Source organism: Pyrus communis, chromosome 17 (genome assembly GCF_963583255.1).
Source record: "Pyrus communis chromosome 17, drPyrComm1.1, whole genome shotgun sequence".
In the NCBI taxonomy this organism is placed as follows: Eukaryota; Viridiplantae; Streptophyta; class Magnoliopsida; order Rosales; family Rosaceae; genus Pyrus; species Pyrus communis.
Window position 1 is genome coordinate 3716085 of NC_084819.1, and position 16165 is coordinate 3732249.

The 16165-nt window shown below is 36.8% G+C and overlaps 3 protein-coding genes and 1 pseudogene across 3 annotated transcripts; 1 reads left to right on the forward strand and 3 right to left on the reverse strand.

Annotated features, from left to right (window-relative positions):
* Positions 1-1039, reverse strand: LOC137723773 (endochitinase EP3-like; annotated as a pseudogene).
* Positions 1040-2121: 1082 nt separating this feature from the next.
* Positions 2122-6455, reverse strand: LOC137723341 (uncharacterized). Its single transcript, XM_068462508.1, has 10 exons — positions 6263-6455; positions 5925-6148; positions 5732-5840; positions 5164-5509; positions 4612-4681; positions 4376-4443; positions 3752-3867; positions 3554-3660; positions 3141-3280; positions 2122-2650 (listed from the first exon to the last, which is right to left on the reverse strand). Exons 1-10 carry the CDS (start codon positions 6341-6343, stop codon positions 2397-2399), a joined length of 1515 nt encoding a protein of 504 aa, XP_068318609.1. The 5' UTR covers positions 6344-6455; the 3' UTR covers positions 2122-2396.
* A 4279-nt stretch (positions 6456-10734) lies between these two features.
* Positions 10735-12402, forward strand: LOC137723254 (UPF0481 protein At3g47200-like). The gene has a single exon (XM_068462408.1). The coding sequence runs from the start codon at positions 10735-10737 to the stop codon at positions 12400-12402; it is 1668 nt and encodes a 555-aa protein (XP_068318509.1).
* Positions 12403-12551: 149 nt separating this feature from the next.
* LOC137723036 (uncharacterized) lies at positions 12552-15928 on the reverse strand. The gene is made up of 8 exons (XM_068462189.1): positions 15682-15928; positions 15013-15119; positions 14486-14529; positions 14284-14375; positions 13914-14022; positions 13594-13607; positions 13151-13252; positions 12552-12755 (listed from the first exon to the last, which is right to left on the reverse strand). Exons 1-8 carry the CDS (start codon positions 15730-15732, stop codon positions 12639-12641), a joined length of 636 nt encoding a protein of 211 aa, XP_068318290.1. The 5' UTR covers positions 15733-15928; the 3' UTR covers positions 12552-12638.
* Positions 15929-16165: the final 237 nt, after the last annotated feature.

Below are 16165 nucleotides of genomic sequence, written 5' to 3' on the forward strand. Positions count from 1 at the left end.
CTAGCAATAGAGATTGCCGCCAGGATTAACATTAAGTTGGTTGCAGTAGTCTTTGTAATAGTTGATGCGAGCTTGAACTGCATCAGGTAATTTCCCATCACATTCAACCTCGCCGTTAATGGCTCGAATGGTGGCACCAAATCCTTGACTTAGAACTGGGCGGACATTGTTCATCCAAAACCACAAGGCAGTCTTAAATGCAACAGCGGGGTCTGAGGCCACGTTTTCTGGAGAGTTTAAGCCGTCAAAACCAATGCTGTTTCCGGATGCTCCATAGTTGTAATTCCATGTTAGTTGGAGTGGTCCGCGACCGTAGTATTTTTTCTTGGGGTTGCACGGATAGTCAGTACTTGTGGTATCGCAGTAGGTGCCACGATTTATCTCTTCTATGAAAGATTAATAAATAAGAACACCAAATAAATACACTTGCGATACAAGACGAGGTGAACCAGAACTCCAAATAAATTAGATTGAAACTTTTTTGAATGCAGCGTCCAAAAACAAAGTCCGACAACATAAGTATCTCTATGCCAATATATGCAAGGCAAGCGAATGCGATCCATATAGATGTGTGGTATATACGAGGGCAGAAATAAAAGGAACTTACGGCCACATGGGTGACATGAGCAAAGAATGCTGCAATTTAACGTTTGGAGTCATCAGCAGAACCGAGCCTACCAAAGCCGGAATACGACTTGACAGCATCAAGAAAACCATGGCAAGAGTAAAATTTCTTCCCGGCGCAGTCTGAAGAAGCCTGGCTAATGATTCCGTTAAAGAAGTCCGGTGTGACGATGTCAGCCACAGAGCCACCTTTGCCACTTGGGGTGGAAGGTGTAGTAGTGCCACCGGTGCAGGGGCCCTGTTGACAACCCTGGCCGCAGTACTCATCGCTGCTGCCGCAGTAACCATACTGGCTACAACAGAGACCGGAGGCACAACCACAGTTTTGGCCCTTTTGGGCAGTTACATTCTTTGTTAGGGCTGCGGCTACGGCTACAAATACTACTACTAGTGCAATCAGGGATTTTGTTTCCATTTTTCTGAACAGAAGACAATTCGAATGATGTTTTTTTATAGAGAATAATAGAGTTTGAAATGTCCGTATTTTGGAAAAGAGAAGGTGTGGTGTGGTTTGAATGGACATTGACTTTGCAAGTTGGACATACAAAAAATGATTCCCAAATTATGCGTCTACTTCCACAGGACTTCCAATGGTCAGTAATCCTTCACTGATTCTCCTTAAACCATTATTCATTAACTTGGCTATTTAATTAAGTATTTAATCTAATCATCCTATTAGCGGCTGAATCAATACGTCAGAACAGAGTTGGTGACTTCAAAAAAATGCAGTCGTACGAGTTTGAACTCGGGTTGTGACAACATAAACTTTAAGACGCCCAAAAGCATACAATTTGACCTTAATTAATTAAATTTGGAAATGATCACTCAATGAAATGGACCCTAAAATAGAATAAGCATATGAACTTAGTATCTCAAATAATCAAAGAAAAATTAAAAAGTAGGCTAAATTAACGCAAATGATTGCAACCTCTCCTTGTAAAGTAGAGTAGCTTGCACGTTGTGTCAAACACAGGCGGCTCCCTCGATTGTGGAGGCGTTTTCAATGACTGACAGGAGTGGAGTGCCCATTTCTCTAAAGTCCAAGCTTATGAAGCTTGCACTTAGATTTAGCAAACGGATCGTGTTTATTGTATTCGTTATTATAACGGTTTGTTTAGTGTCAGATCAATTAACATGTTCAAACGGATGATCCAATAACGACGCGATCCGTTAACGAGTTGATACAGAACCTGCTATTTTCGCGTTGTTCCATGTTGGATTAACGGGTCATGTAATAAATTGTCATGTCTAATGGGTAGACTTGCAAATAGGTTGTATTTGCGTGTTCGTATCGTTTTCGTATCATGCCATTATCTTCACAGATCATGTCGATGGTATGAAGGGTCCCATACATTTGCCACATAAGCAATAACATAATCTAGACAATTCGGAACGAAAATCGAGTTTCAAGATTCAGAGGGAAGGTGGAATCAAGTTTGAGTTTCAATGGAATTACAAAAGCCTTTTAGGAGAAACAAAGAACCAAAACTGAAAATCAAAAACAGAAGAGGTTAGTTGCTCATTGCATCTCAATGTTTCATTAAATAAATTCTTCGACACAAAATAAAAACTAATTTGAAAAAATTACAGACGACCTCAAACTGAAAACAATACAAAATTCCAAAAATACATGTGGCAAAAGGAATAGCTTGGTCTAGGCTTCACAGCTGCAAGGGAGACAGACATGGAGAGTGTGCTCTTTGCCCTTGCCGGTCTGGACTGCCGCCTTCTTCGTATCCACTTTTAATCTCTTTCCATGTTCGTAATATTGATCACAATTTCTCTTCCCCGTTCTTCTCATCTTTATAACCTGCTGCCCTCCCACTCCTCCCAATAAAATATGGTTCGGGAAAGGAAGTCTCGTAATGTATATCTAGACCCTGATATGATCGAGTAGCTAAAAACTCTGCACCCGATTTAGCTGTTCCTTTCACTACAGAACTAGGGTTGTCGCGCAATTGCAGAGCCTTCTCTGTCGCATTTGCTAAAGCAAGAGCTCCTTCCTTGTCTTCCTCAGTGCCATTACCTGTTTATGCAACAATTTCAGAACTTTCAAGTACAAGATGTCTACCGTAAAAGGACTTTTTGTAGAATGAAAAGTTAGTCCCACAGTAACTCAATGAGACCAAAATAAAGCGAACTACAGACAACATTCATCATCAGTTCATCAATAAAATTAAATTTCCCGAAAATTATCTTAAAAAGATCATGATCAACATCAAGTTAACCATTAATGTAATTTACAAGCAGTTAAGCTTCTTAAAACCAATCTATGGGGGAAGAAAAGTAAATTCATTCATCTTTATTCCACTTTTAGGCACTGTTTGACAAAGATCTAATACAAACTCCACAAATGTTCTTTAAAAGGGGGAAAAGAAGGGAGAAGGTGTCAAGATGCTGGCAGTATTCTTCTTTTCTCAGAGTAGTCGAAGTCTAATATTTTCAATTTTTTTTTTTTTTTTAACTCTTACGTCAAACAAATTGCGTAAATTAGAATAATAATAAAAGAGAGCTACCTTGCAGCTGGAAATCTTCTACATAACCACCTTGTATGAAGGAAAATCGTGCTTCCTCAGACTGGATCCTTATATCCACTGGAGAAGAACTAACCAAATCGCGGAATTCCATTACATATGCTCCAGTCCACTCACATCCTCTGTGGTGAGAGAAACTGAACATTGAGTATCACAACTATAGAGCTAATCAATTAATATTCTCAAGGTTGTAATTTAAATGCACATCTAATGAGAATTGCATAACAGACAATCTCATATGAGCAACAATTAGTATGTGGCAAGCAGTTCAAAAGATAGTAGATAAAAGTGGAACTGGTCTATCATAAGGAAAATGATTGAGCACACGGTGTATGAAAATAGAAAAGATACGCCAATTCTATAATCTATAAGCATGAACGTACTCAATGCAGTACCTGTTGAAGGCTACCATGGCTTCAAAAGGAGTAATTACTGGAGCTAAATATTCTTTGCTATCCAGAAGAGCAGTTTGAGCGCAAGAGACATAAATGAAAACATCACACTGCCACAGTAATAATCTATCATTAACATTTTGAAACTTTCAAATATTTTAAATTCCCTATGAACATATACTTGCATGTATCAAAGTTTACCTCTGGAAAGTTTGCAAGTTTTGCAGGGTTTGGTCTCCCCATAACTAGGGTATAAACTTTTTTTCCTGCTCCTGTAATCAGCTCTTTCATCTGATGAATCATGTTCAGGTAACCAGCTGCATCATAGTTGCAAGAAAAGATTAATTAACGAAATGCACAATCAAGAGACTGATCCCAATACAATTGAAAGTTATTTCTTTATGTTTTTGAAAATGATCCGAGGATAATGAAATGTAAGATGCGGTTATACAAAGTCCATGTATGGTACACACTAAAATGTACAGAGATCAAAATACAATAGTTTTTAACTGTGCCATCTTAGTGCTAAAATGGAAAAAAATAAAACAAATCCTTTCATCACCAGATTGCGGTTTGAAATGGAAAAGGGAAAGAAAAAACTTTCCGGCATACATAGAAACATTGCTAGTACAATGTTAAATCAAACCGACTGTTCACTTTCCAATTCAATATTTTCAGAATATATCATTCTTAACATAGGATTTGGAGTCGATATTCAAAAACTAGAGAAGAACACAATATCATAATTACTTCAGTTTCTAGCTTCTACAGATGGAACAAGTAAAAATTTGAAAAAGACTAAAGAATCTCGGAACAATAACTCACCTACACCAAGGGTTCCTACTAAGATCCCCACAATGTTAGCATCCTTTGCTTTCTCCATTAGGTAATATCTGGACAAAAGATTGATCACTCAATAAACCATACTAAATACAAGCATGACAATAGAATACATGGTGGAAGGGACAAAACAATGTATCATGTCACAAGGGAATTATTATGCTTTTCAGAGCAGAGATTAGCAGACACAGGAAATTGAATGATTATTTTGGAGACAATACCTGCGCTTAAGAATCCTTCTTTGTTGAGATAAGTCAGTCACCATACTGCATTCCGAGGCATCATATCTGACTAAAACAATAACCACAAAAATCACTTGCAAGATTAATTAAGAAAGATTGAAGAATCAATACAAGCGCATAACAAGTTTTTAATACTGGGTACTTTAAGAAGATTAACTTTCAAACTTGGTTTCCAGTAATGAATCAAGTTGCTACCAATACAGAGAAAATTATGATACAAAAATTATATTCTGTAAGTTCCTACTGGCGGAGAATCATAAGTGCAATTGCATGGCCAGAATTCATTACCAATTAAAAGGACTCAATCATATTTTGACAAACAGGACTTGAGGAAATTTTAGTTACTTTAGGCAACAATCTTTTTTCTTTATGAGAATTTATGTCTGAACTATGGGCACATAAGTAGGAAAACAGTTTGATTGCCTCAGTCAAAAAAGAAGAAAGGGGAAAACACACACACACACACACAGCGACACACGTATGCATACTCAAACACGCTGAATTAAATGAAAAAAGAAGTAATTTATGTACCTATTTCACATCCATTATATGTTAAAACAATATTTGCAAAGGCGGAGTTATTTGAACCAATCCAGAAAAGTAAATAATCCTCCATCTTGCATCCCTCAGGTAATTTCCAGACCAAGCCTCCAATGCTATAAGTAACACTAGACGTTGTCCCAGAACTGGTATCATTAGTGAGGCTGCCAGCTGGTCCTGGGAGCTCATTTGAGAGTTTACGATCTTTTGATGGATTCATAACTGAACACATAACATTAGCATATTGAACTTCTAGTTCGGACCCAACCCCACATGCTTGTACAAATTCTTCTTTTATATGCTGAATCGAATGTGCATATTCCAGCCCAAAAAGGACCTACAATTTAATGTATACCAAGTTAGATTCGGTAACCTCACCAAAACAAAATGCAGTTCGCAACTTTCTACAACTTATGGACATTGGCAAGAATCTACATTCCACTAGTTAATAACTGAATCAAGTAAGCATATCATTGTACGATTTCTAGTACTTAATGCGACCGAAATGATTATTAGCGATCAGCCGATACTGAATTGAAAGCGAATAATTATGATATACCAAAACACGCCTCCGATTTTCGAGAGCATAATGTGATAGATTGTTTACACAATCAGGCACACTGATGGGAACCTTCCCGAAAACAAAGAAAGCTGGAAGCGTCGTTGTCCTGTCAAAACTCAATCAAGTAAGAGAGATGAATGATATGAGCCTGCCTTCATTCAATCAAGTAACACTAGTAGTGAATACTCACGGGCTAAGGCAGGTGTGGCCGTAATGAACAACACAATCAGCATCGACGTGCGACGCTCCCACCTCGTCCACACAGCAACTACCGTAGGCCGTGTCCGCCATCACGAACAAGGACACCTCCGGGACGTCGTCGGTTAGGTCGGCGCTGGGTTTTCTTAGTGAACGCAGCTTGGCCCTCAGAGCACTCACCACTCTCACAGAGTCCTTCAGAAGCTCATCCGGGAACTGACATTCAATTCAGTCCAAATTCAAATTCAATTGATCAATTCAATGAAGATTGAAAAAAAAAAAAAATATATATATATATATATATATATATATATAATACCTATATAATACCTGTAAAGCAACTCTGGTGAAGTTGTTAGTGTGAATGAAGTCGGCGGTAGGAGCAATTTCGTAATTTGATTCAAACTCCATGACCGAATGAAATTACTCTGAAACGACAAGCAAGATTAAAGCTTTTGGCCTTGAAAAAGTAGATTTTCAATAACTCTTTTTCTTGCTCAGGAAGAAGATGAACTGAAGGAGGAGGAGGAAGAGGAGGAGGAGGGGGAATGGCTGCTACTCGCTTCGCTTGAGTACGGACTGAGGAGACTGGACTGAACAGGTGGGAAGGCCCAGGCCTTGGGGCTGAGGTGTACGGGGTTTCATCTTCAAGGCCCGTTTCGAGGTCCAAATTGGAACAAGGATTGTCAAATTAATTAGTGTTTGTTTATTGAGGTCTTTGATGTGGGTCCAATTTTACAAGCATGTTTTGATATGGGTCTAATGTATTGCACAGTCATAGTTAGGTTCTAATAAGTAGAGCAATTAAAGTGTTCATAATTTGAAAACAAAATTGCATCGACTGTCGTTGAATGTTTTATCCTGACTCTTCCAGAATTAACATGGAACTTTAAGTTACACATCAAATCTCGTCATTTCATAAAAAACTCTCATCTTTTTTGGTGTAAAATATATTGTTGTATTAAAAAAAATAAAGTTACTCATCAAATCTCATCGTTTCATCAAAAACTCTATCCGACTCTTGTTTTGAATTTTCCTCGTGATTCATGCAGATTAGTATCCAAATTTGAATTTGACTTCGCATAAAGCTATGAGAACTATAAGTAATTTTACTTGTTTTTGTTGAGTCGTTTACAACAGTAAGCTTCATTTTGCTGGTATTTGTTACATGATTCTAGTCTACATGATTCGCGAGCTACATTGATTGTCTTATTTAAGTAATTGCTCAAGAGGCTTTTGACATTGATTGTGTTAGCTTCGGGAGCTTTTAACATTATCAAGATGGTGAACTAAAATTACTTAATCCACCATGATAGGTAGTTACAATACGATAGGTAGTTTCGCTTGTACAAGTACTTATATGGTAGGTAGTTCAGACTGTAAATGTACTTAATTAACATGTAGTTTAGATTATAAAAGATCAGTTGAAATCTAAGTTTATGCCGACTAATATTATAATATGATAGGTAGTTTAGCTTGTACAAGTACTTATATGACATGTAGTTTAGACTATAAAAGTACTTCTATGATAGGTAGTTTAGATTGTAAAAGATCAACTGAAATATTGGTTTATGTCGACTAATAGGGTACCTGAGTTGAAAAAAAAAATAGAAAAAAAATATAACTATTAGCAAGGCCCCCCAAGAGATTTATAGGTGTCCGAAATTTTGGAAATGTCCTAAATTAATTTTAGGAAATATGTGGTGCAAATAGAATGACTCTAACTTTGGTTTATAGCACATAGTTTTTTGTGAAAAAAAAAATTGAAATTTTTAGCTTTAAGAAATATTTTGCGCTGGAGTTAAGGAAAATATTGCAAAACCTTTGAATGTGATCCTACTGATTATTGGTCCCGAAACTATTTTTTATAGATTCTTAAAATGAGAAAATAGAAAAATATCTTTAAATTTAGGTTTTAAATCATTGATTAAAAGTGTTTAAAAATGAATTATAATATATTTTGCACTGAAAAAAATATGTTTTGAAAAACACGAATATGATGGTTTGTTGTTATAGTAAGAGAAATAAAAAAAACATTAACAAAATAAAAAATAAGAATAAAAAACTGAAAACAGAAAAAAAAATTGAAAAGGAGGGATCGGTAAGATAGTAGCGACTTTTTCTTCTAATAGTCGCTACCTTTATAGCGATACTCGTCAAAGAGAATTGCTTCTAAAGTACCGATCGTATCATTTTCTTCTTTTTTTCTTTTTCTTTTTCCATTGAATAACTATAGTAGAGTAAAATAGTAATCACAATGTAAAGTATTAACCTAACAACAAAAAGTGCTGACACATGGAGTCCTATTCATGGACCTAAATAAAAAAATAACTAAAAATTGGACTAATCTAATTGTTAGGGCATAAAATAGGGAAAGGGATCCTTTCCAGATCTCTTCCACCAAATTCACCCAATCACCTAATTCGGACCCTTGAAATTTAGTCCAACAGCTAAAGTTATTATAACTTTTAAAGGGGCCCCCTGTTTGTAATTGTTGGATCAAATTTCAAGGGCCTAGATTGATTGATTGGGTGGATTTGGTGGAAAGGATCTGGAGAGGGTCTCTCTTCATTAAATTGAACCTATTTCAAGTTAGCTTATTTACACATAACGGATTTGTAAGGAAGAAGTTAATTTAAACCACATATTAATGAATTTTGTCAACTATAAGAGGGTGAAAAAAAAAATTTGTCTTCTATCACAAAATAAAATTATAGACAATAAAGTAATTTGCACAAACTAAATTTTACAGTTGTTTTTAAAAGCATCACCTGCATGTAATCCTAACAAATCACCTACAACAACTCTGAATTTTTACGGGTGTATTGTTTTATGAAACTTTGAATTTCTATGGCACTTATTTTCAAAACTTCAAGTTCAAGTTTAAAGTACGAACTCTAGGTTCATAATACCTGCAAACAAACACAATATACATATGTAGTGAACGGGAATAGCTTTGGGACCTATGTGTGAAAAGAATGAGTGACGACCCAAAATATGGGGCTGTCGTGGCTTACAGGCCCAAAAAAATGGTTGTTGGGTTGCTGGGCAACAAATGAGAAGTAAATGGGTTAACAGATTATATACCGAATTATTGGGCTAAGAAGGAAAGGTGAAAAATAAGGCTTAACCCATGGGCTTGTTATTTCATGCGAGCCAAAAAACAAGGCCCAAAAGAAAAGAAAAAAAAAACAAGTGGGACAGTTTGGTGCATATGCCCAATTGGGTTGCGGGTCGACTGCAGGCAGCCCAATTCTGTAAGGAAGGTGATGCCAAACGACTTTGTTTTGGACCTTAGAGTTTTGGAGCAGGAACGACTTGGTGGCTCGAGCAGCGCGGCTTGCGGCTCCCATGCGTGTTGGGTTTGAAAATTCCCATTTTTTTCTTCTCTTATTCACGCATATTCAATTCACCACAATTATAAAAACAATAAATTTAAGCTAAATCTATAATTTGAAAAAAAAAAAAAAAAAAAAAAAAAAAAAAAAACCGTAAAATTAGAGTTCATGCTTCATAATGAATGCTTCATACAATCATTGCTAAAAAAAATATCGAAATTGAAGCCATGTTTTATAGATTACTTGGATTGCTTGATGAATATTGTGAATGGCTTTGTAATAAACAAGTATTCAGTTCCTTAGCTCAATGTCAGAAGTGTGTTTAACAACATGTTGTGGCCTAAATTTAAATGAAGGAGAGAGAGAGAGAGGAGTGCATCTGCATAAAGAGAAAAAATAGGCTTGGGAATTACTGTGATGATATTTCTTCGTACCTTGTGCCTTTTTGTTTTTTGTAATTAATTCTTGAATTGTTTCTCACTAGCATTAGTAGTTGTTACGAGACTATAAATACTCAAGTAATGATTTCTGTTGTGAAATTGGTGTGAATGCCCACGTAAAGAAAACAACCACATATGGCTAAGGGTGGAAAGTAGAAGAATAGAAGTCAAAATTATATTGCTTAAATAGTAGAAGTTTGGTTTTTATTGTTTTGGTGTGTAAGCCTTTTACATGCATTAAAAGAGATGTCGAGTTAAAACCTCTATCTATAGAGGTATGCTTGTATCGTACGGGTAGTACAAAAAGATGAAAAGCAGAAAGTAATAATCATAATTTCCTCATTTGTCTCTCTCTACGTTCATTTCTCATATCTGAGATTAATGAAGAAAATAAATAGAATAATACATGACTCTCGTTTCACTTCAATCTCTAACAACTCTCGTACTTCAATCTCCACCGACTCTTTTTTTGTCTTTCTGTAACAATTTCCTTATTTTAAATTTATTCCAATGGAAACAAGCAGCACAAGCTGGTGCTATACTAATTTTTATAGTTGACCATCCAACTTCGCAGCTATATGAAATCGGATGGGCAGCACAATCTTTATGAGGTAACACAACATATAATTAGCGTTAATTATGTATGGGGTGGGCTTAACCTGCAAGACTTAATGATTTGTGATTGTGATAGTCATTAGCCAGTCAGATTCTTAGAGAATGACTTACATAGAATGGATTTACAGTCATATTCCGTATCTAATAATACATTCTCAAGTGTCATTTTTTCTTCACATGACAAGGTATTATAAGATCGGAATTTCACGTGACAATGAACTCGTTCTATATAAGTTAATTTCAAATGTCGTTGTCAATTAAATGTAAAAAAAAAAATGACAGATAATAATACCGATCAAACATTGACTTAATAGACTATTAAAATTAATATCACAAAAGACAAACAAAGACTTAAACATTGACTTCACTCTATAAACGGTTACTATACAACAAGAAGTGAGATACACCAATGGCAAAGGCGAAGGGCAACTTCAGCAGCAGCTGGTTTCTCTTGCACAAGATAACCATGACGAAATTTCATGGTTTGGCGGCCGGAAGGGGAACAAGTGCTGCTGCGCTTCACGTAATCAAAGCGAGAAGTTTCAGCGGCTCGTCAAACACGAAAGCTTTGCTAAAACAAGAATTGCAGAGAGAGATTCCTGGAGAGAGTAGCTCTGTCTGCATTTACAAAGTTCCTAATACATTTCGCCAAGTAAAAAGCAAGGCTTACCAACCAAGTATTGTCTCCATTGGCCCTTACCATCATGGACTGCCGAGCTTACAGGAAATGGAAAAACTGAAGCGAGTATACTTTCATCGCGTCTTTAAACCAAAGCCAGAAGAACTGGATCAGGCGACCGAGGCAATGCAGAAACTAGAGGAGGCGGCTCGGAGCTGCTACTCCGAAGAATCCAAGCTATGCAGCGACGAATTTGTAAAGATGATGCTCATTGATGGTTGCTTCATCGTAGAGTTGCTCAGAGACTCGATGCATCAAGATTTCGTACATACACCCTCCACCATTAAACGGTGGATGCTGCCAACTCTCCGTCAGGATTTAATCAAGCTTGAAAATCAGCTCCCTCTGTTTGTTTTACGTGAATTGTTTCAGCTGACAGCGAGAAGCTCTTGTTTTTCTTCTGTGCACGAGCGACCAGCATCTTTGGAACTGGAAGCCCTTGCCCTTCGCTTCATTAACCCGCTACTGCAAGGACATCTAGATCCGAACAAACCCTTGGAACATTTTACACCAAAACAGTTACAAGCAGATGAAGGCAAGCACAAGCACTTTCTTCATCTTTTCCACCATAGTATCCGTCCAGACCACGAAAAGGGCTTCTCTACCCTTCCATGGCAAGAGCCACGAGGGAAGCAAACCCAGCTGATCCGGTCCATACAGGAGCTAAAGGAGGCTGGTGTCAAGCTCAAGACTGATATGAATCGTCAGCCGTTAGATATAAGTTTCAGAAGCACGCTGAGGGGAAAGGTTCTGACTATCCCTCAAATACACATCGATGATCATAGAGGTACTTTGTTTCGTAACCTGCTGGCATTTGAAAAATGTCACCGGAATTGCCATCCAGATGTTACAAGCTATCTGTTTTTTCTCGACGGTCTGATCAATTCATCCAAGGATGTAGGGCTTCTCCACTATCATGGAGTCCTCCAACATTCTCTAGGCAGCAACAGAAGCGTGGCGAAACTTGTCAACAACCTCTGCAAGGAAGTTGGTCCGGATGCATCCCAGACATACTTATACAGGGTGATTGGCGATGCCAACGTCTACTATGATTCTAAACTTGCAAAAGTAAGAGCAGCATTGGTGCACCACTATTTAAGTAGCTGGGTTGTGGGCATCTCAACGCTCGGTGGAATCTTAGCTCTTTACCTCACCTTGATTCAGACCGGCTGTGGAGTTGCCGCTGCCAAAAAGGATTTGGAGCACATGTTCAGTTTCCGAGCCTTTCTCAAGGATTCGTTGTTCATAACATATCTGGAAAAGCTTCTGGTCTTCGGTAAGGATTTGGAGCACGAGTTCCTTTCCGGAGCCTTTCTCACTGACGAGCACACTGACGAGGCCCTTAATGCCATGGACTGGCCACATGATTTGGAACAATTTATGGAATCAATGTTTTAAGTTACCAGATCAGTTTGAGTTCAATGGTTGATTTTCGTTTTTAGTTTTTGTTCTGAATTACGACACAAATAATTGACAGATTATCAGTTTCGGGTGTTTTTCTCTTCTTTTTAATCTTTTTGGGTCTGAGACGATTATCAGTTTGAGCATATGGTAATGTAACTTTGTTTGAAATTCAAATGAATGATGTACAAAACTAAAAGAAGGGAAAAGAAAAATATACATAATGCTTCCGTTCACTTGCGAAGATAAATGACGGCGTCAAAGCGGAAGTTTTCACCTGCTTCGAAAGCATCTTCAAGATCTTCAAAGCTTTGCTCCACTCTCAAGTCCTTTCTAACCTCTAAACCTTCCTGCACCAATTAAAAAATCAAATAAATAGATGTACATAAACTCGAGTTTCGTTGAAGAAAAAGAAATAATCCCTTGGCTCACTTATGCAATGTCAAGGCAATGAACTCCCAGGGAGCAGCATTTTTACAACTTTATGAAGAAGTTATAAACATTCATGGTTTGATGGATAAGAAAACATCAAGCGTCTGATCTGTTAGACTGATAGCAACAGAAATGTGATACAAACAAAAGGACAAATTTCATAAAACTGAGTTCATTCAATTTAACGAAGCGGTTCAATGCATTTTGAACCAGTATACTTGGTCATAGTAAATCTAACAACAACATACAAGAATTTCCCAGATGAAGCATGTACAAGAAAAAATAATAAAATTTCAGAATACCAAACGACTACCTTCTCTACATATTCAGCTACCGTCGAATTGATCACTTTCTTGATTACTTGCTTATAAACTTTCGAAGGTCCAAGGACTTCTAGTAAAATGTCTTTAGGTATCTGCTAGAACAATAAAAAGAATGAGTAAAAGGATGCAACTGTACAAATGCAATTATACATAATTTACTGAGTGCTAGAGTATAAATGCATACAATTGTATGTGTAAATTAACAAGTATATATATATACCACGAAATCTGTGGATGTGTGTGACAGACTGGAGAATCACAAAAAATTAAAAACAAAATTAAGTTGCTGAACAGAAGGATTCAGAAGGAAGCCAGTACTTTTCTGTATAGGTGTGATCGATATAACAAAATTAAGTTGTTGATTCATATGAAACTAATCATATCCAAGTCAACATGCTAACTGCAGCGGCATACTTGGGAATTAAGAACTTACATTGGGTGTTTTGCCTGGTAGTCCCGGTTTCATTTATCAGCGAAAATAACCAGGGGAAGAAATCAAGAAAAAAAAAAGTTAGAATTGTCTGGAAGAAGGAAACAAGACATACAAGAATAAATATTCTCCCAAATTGTATAAAAAAAGAGGTGAAAAGGTCATTGTTAATAACTCCAAAATCGTTTCTCTTCACTAATTTAAATAATGATGTAAGCCACTTAATTTGCCACTTAATTGACACTTACAACGTTTGAAGAATGAGTGAAGATCATCATAAGTAGTTCACACTATATGAATATAATAGAATTCTAAAATCTTACCTCCTTTCACTCTTCGGAATCCAGGTATCGGTTGGGCTGCGGTAACCATTTTATTAAAAACTTCGTCGAAAATTGCTTGAGTTTTAGCACCAGATGCCTCAACGTTTATCTGATGAAAAGATTTTTATACGGTCAAAATTTACAACCATTTAAAAATACAAATGTCTCAATAGAAATGCGTTTATCATGAAACAAGAACAGAGAGCAAAGGTCATCTTGATCATTGTTAGGGCCTAAATATCCTCACATTATAATAACTTTCCCTTCCATCATCCACTTAGGAATGTCGTGTTCTTACTAACCTTTAAAAACATAAAAAATAAAACAAAATAGAAAAAGCTTCCCAACTGAAATTTTGTTGTTGTCATACCTTCAGTTCACCAGCATCATTGGCACCTGAAGTAGTAACAGTAACAGGCAAGTCGTCAATCTGAGATGAAGATACTCCAATGTCTTCTGTGCCTATGTTAAGTGAAACCAAGGGTTAAAAATACTTGGCAATTGCATAGAGAAGTAACAGCACTGGTTTAATAGGACTAGGCACTTAGGCAGAAAATACTTGACAACCGCACCTGATAATGCAGCACAAATTGGAGGAAAATACTTGTGACTTTTCCTGTAAAGGAAATTCAGAAATTTAGAACTCAAATATTGATTCAAAAACAATAAACCACTCATTTATAAACACGTTACCCTTCGTCTGCCCCAATAATTTAATTAAGCAAACAGAGAAATAAATATATATAAAAAGAACTAAACCAGTCTGATAACCTTTTTCATATTCTGTTGAATATATATAAGAAAAACTCATACAAAATTGAAAAAGCAACATTAGTGCCTGCATACAAACTATGACGAGCTTTCGGAAAACTCACTAACTAGTAATAACTTGCTAAAGAACCATATACAGATCAAATTGGCTGTATTATCCTCATACAAAATTGTAACTCAAGCATGCATTTAATTAACACCTTCGAATTCTGCGAAGCTCAAGAATAGCTTAAGAAGTTACTCTCGGGCATTCATTTAACTTATCTGAACACAAAATCTGTGTTATAGGATAAATATTAGAAAGGTAAGTAGTACAAGTAATTATTACCTTCTGGAAAATGCTTGAGCAGCATATGTGATGTGATTGGAGGATTTTGCCCTTGTGCAAGTAAGGCTTGGAAAAGAGCCACCAATTTTCTGATCGTGCCTAATTACCTGTACAAAAGTTAGGCAACTTGAAGAGTTCGTTTGTCTCGCGGAAAACAACTTTCATGAAAAATGTACATACTTTAAGCAATTCACTTGCTGTTAACCGGAAAATGGATATACAAAGTTAATTCCCGTGCAACCAATCCGGCTATATCGGAGTTAATCACGCGAAATCACCAACAGAAAGCAGTAGAGAAAGGGAGCAACACATGAATAAAAACCCATGAACAAGGGTTTTGGTAAAGCTTATTGTATCCAAGCAAAAATGTTTTCGATTTTAATTTGATTTTGACAACATTAACAGAAACAATATTACAAATTGTACACAAATACTTGTCTGCCAGGTTCGAATTCGATACAAAAATGAAAAAAGAACATAGAAACAAACACAAAGTTTCAAACTTGACAGTTCTCACTGACTAAATAGAAATAACAAATCCAACCTACTATTTGGGTAGTGACTGTAAAATAAAAAAATGGATAAGAATGTCATACAAAATTGATATGTTGAAGAAAAAGGAGAGAAACAAACAAAAGAAAAAGAAAAAGGAGGAGCTTGTTTGTTAACCTTAGAATTTAAACTCGAGAAGGGGAGGCTGAAATTAACGGCTATTTCCATGATCTCCTGCAATTCTGCCTTCCCTGTAATATCAGTTTCACTGCCACGCCCAGCAGCCGAAGAGCATCAAACCCAGAAGCCACCAAATGTACTTGTGTTGGTAACTTGGTGGGGTGCTTTGGGGGCCAAAGCAGTGCACTGCGTTGAAGATAGGCACGGTTGCAGGACAGAGAGGTATCCGCCACGCCCGACCCGATAAAATCTGTGCGCCAAAAATGTGGGATGAATGGATCAGACCCGTACGCTCGCAAGGCCCAATATTTAGTCGTCTAGGTTAAAAGTGATTTTTGAAATGTGTTACGTAGTGTTAATTTTCTCATTTTGTACTACGAGGAGCTGAATGGTTGAAATTTATGCCTAATGTTTTGTCCTTTCGTTGAATTGATGGCACAACAAGAGTCTCATTCATTTATAAATTAGCGTTAGAAGTCAC

Coding starts and splice junctions, on each gene's coding strand:
- LOC137723341 (XM_068462508.1), bottom strand. CDS start 6,343: ATGGAGTTTGAATCAAATTACGAAATTGCTCCTACCGCCGACTTCATT. Junction 5,841..5,924: donor GGCCACACCTGCCTTAGCCC/GTGAGTATTCAC, acceptor GAGTTTTGACAG/GACAACGACGCTTCCAGCTT. Junction 3,661..3,751: donor AACTTGCAAACTTTCCAGAG/GTAAACTTTGAT, acceptor TTACTGTGGCAG/TGTGATGTTTTCATTTATGT.
- LOC137723036 (XM_068462189.1), bottom strand. CDS start 15,732: ATGGAAATAGCCGTTAATTTCAGCCTCCCCTTCTCGAGTTTAAATTCT. Junction 15,120..15,681: donor TCTCGAGTTTAAATTCTAAG/GTTAACAAACAA, acceptor ACTTTTGTACAG/GTAATTAGGCACGATCAGAA. Junction 14,530..15,012: donor GCTCAAGCATTTTCCAGAAG/GTAATAATTACT, acceptor TTTCCTTTACAG/GAAAAGTCACAAGTATTTTC.
- LOC137723254 (XM_068462408.1), top strand. CDS start 10,735: ATGGCAAAGGCGAAGGGCAACTTCAGCAGCAGCTGGTTTCTCTTGCAC.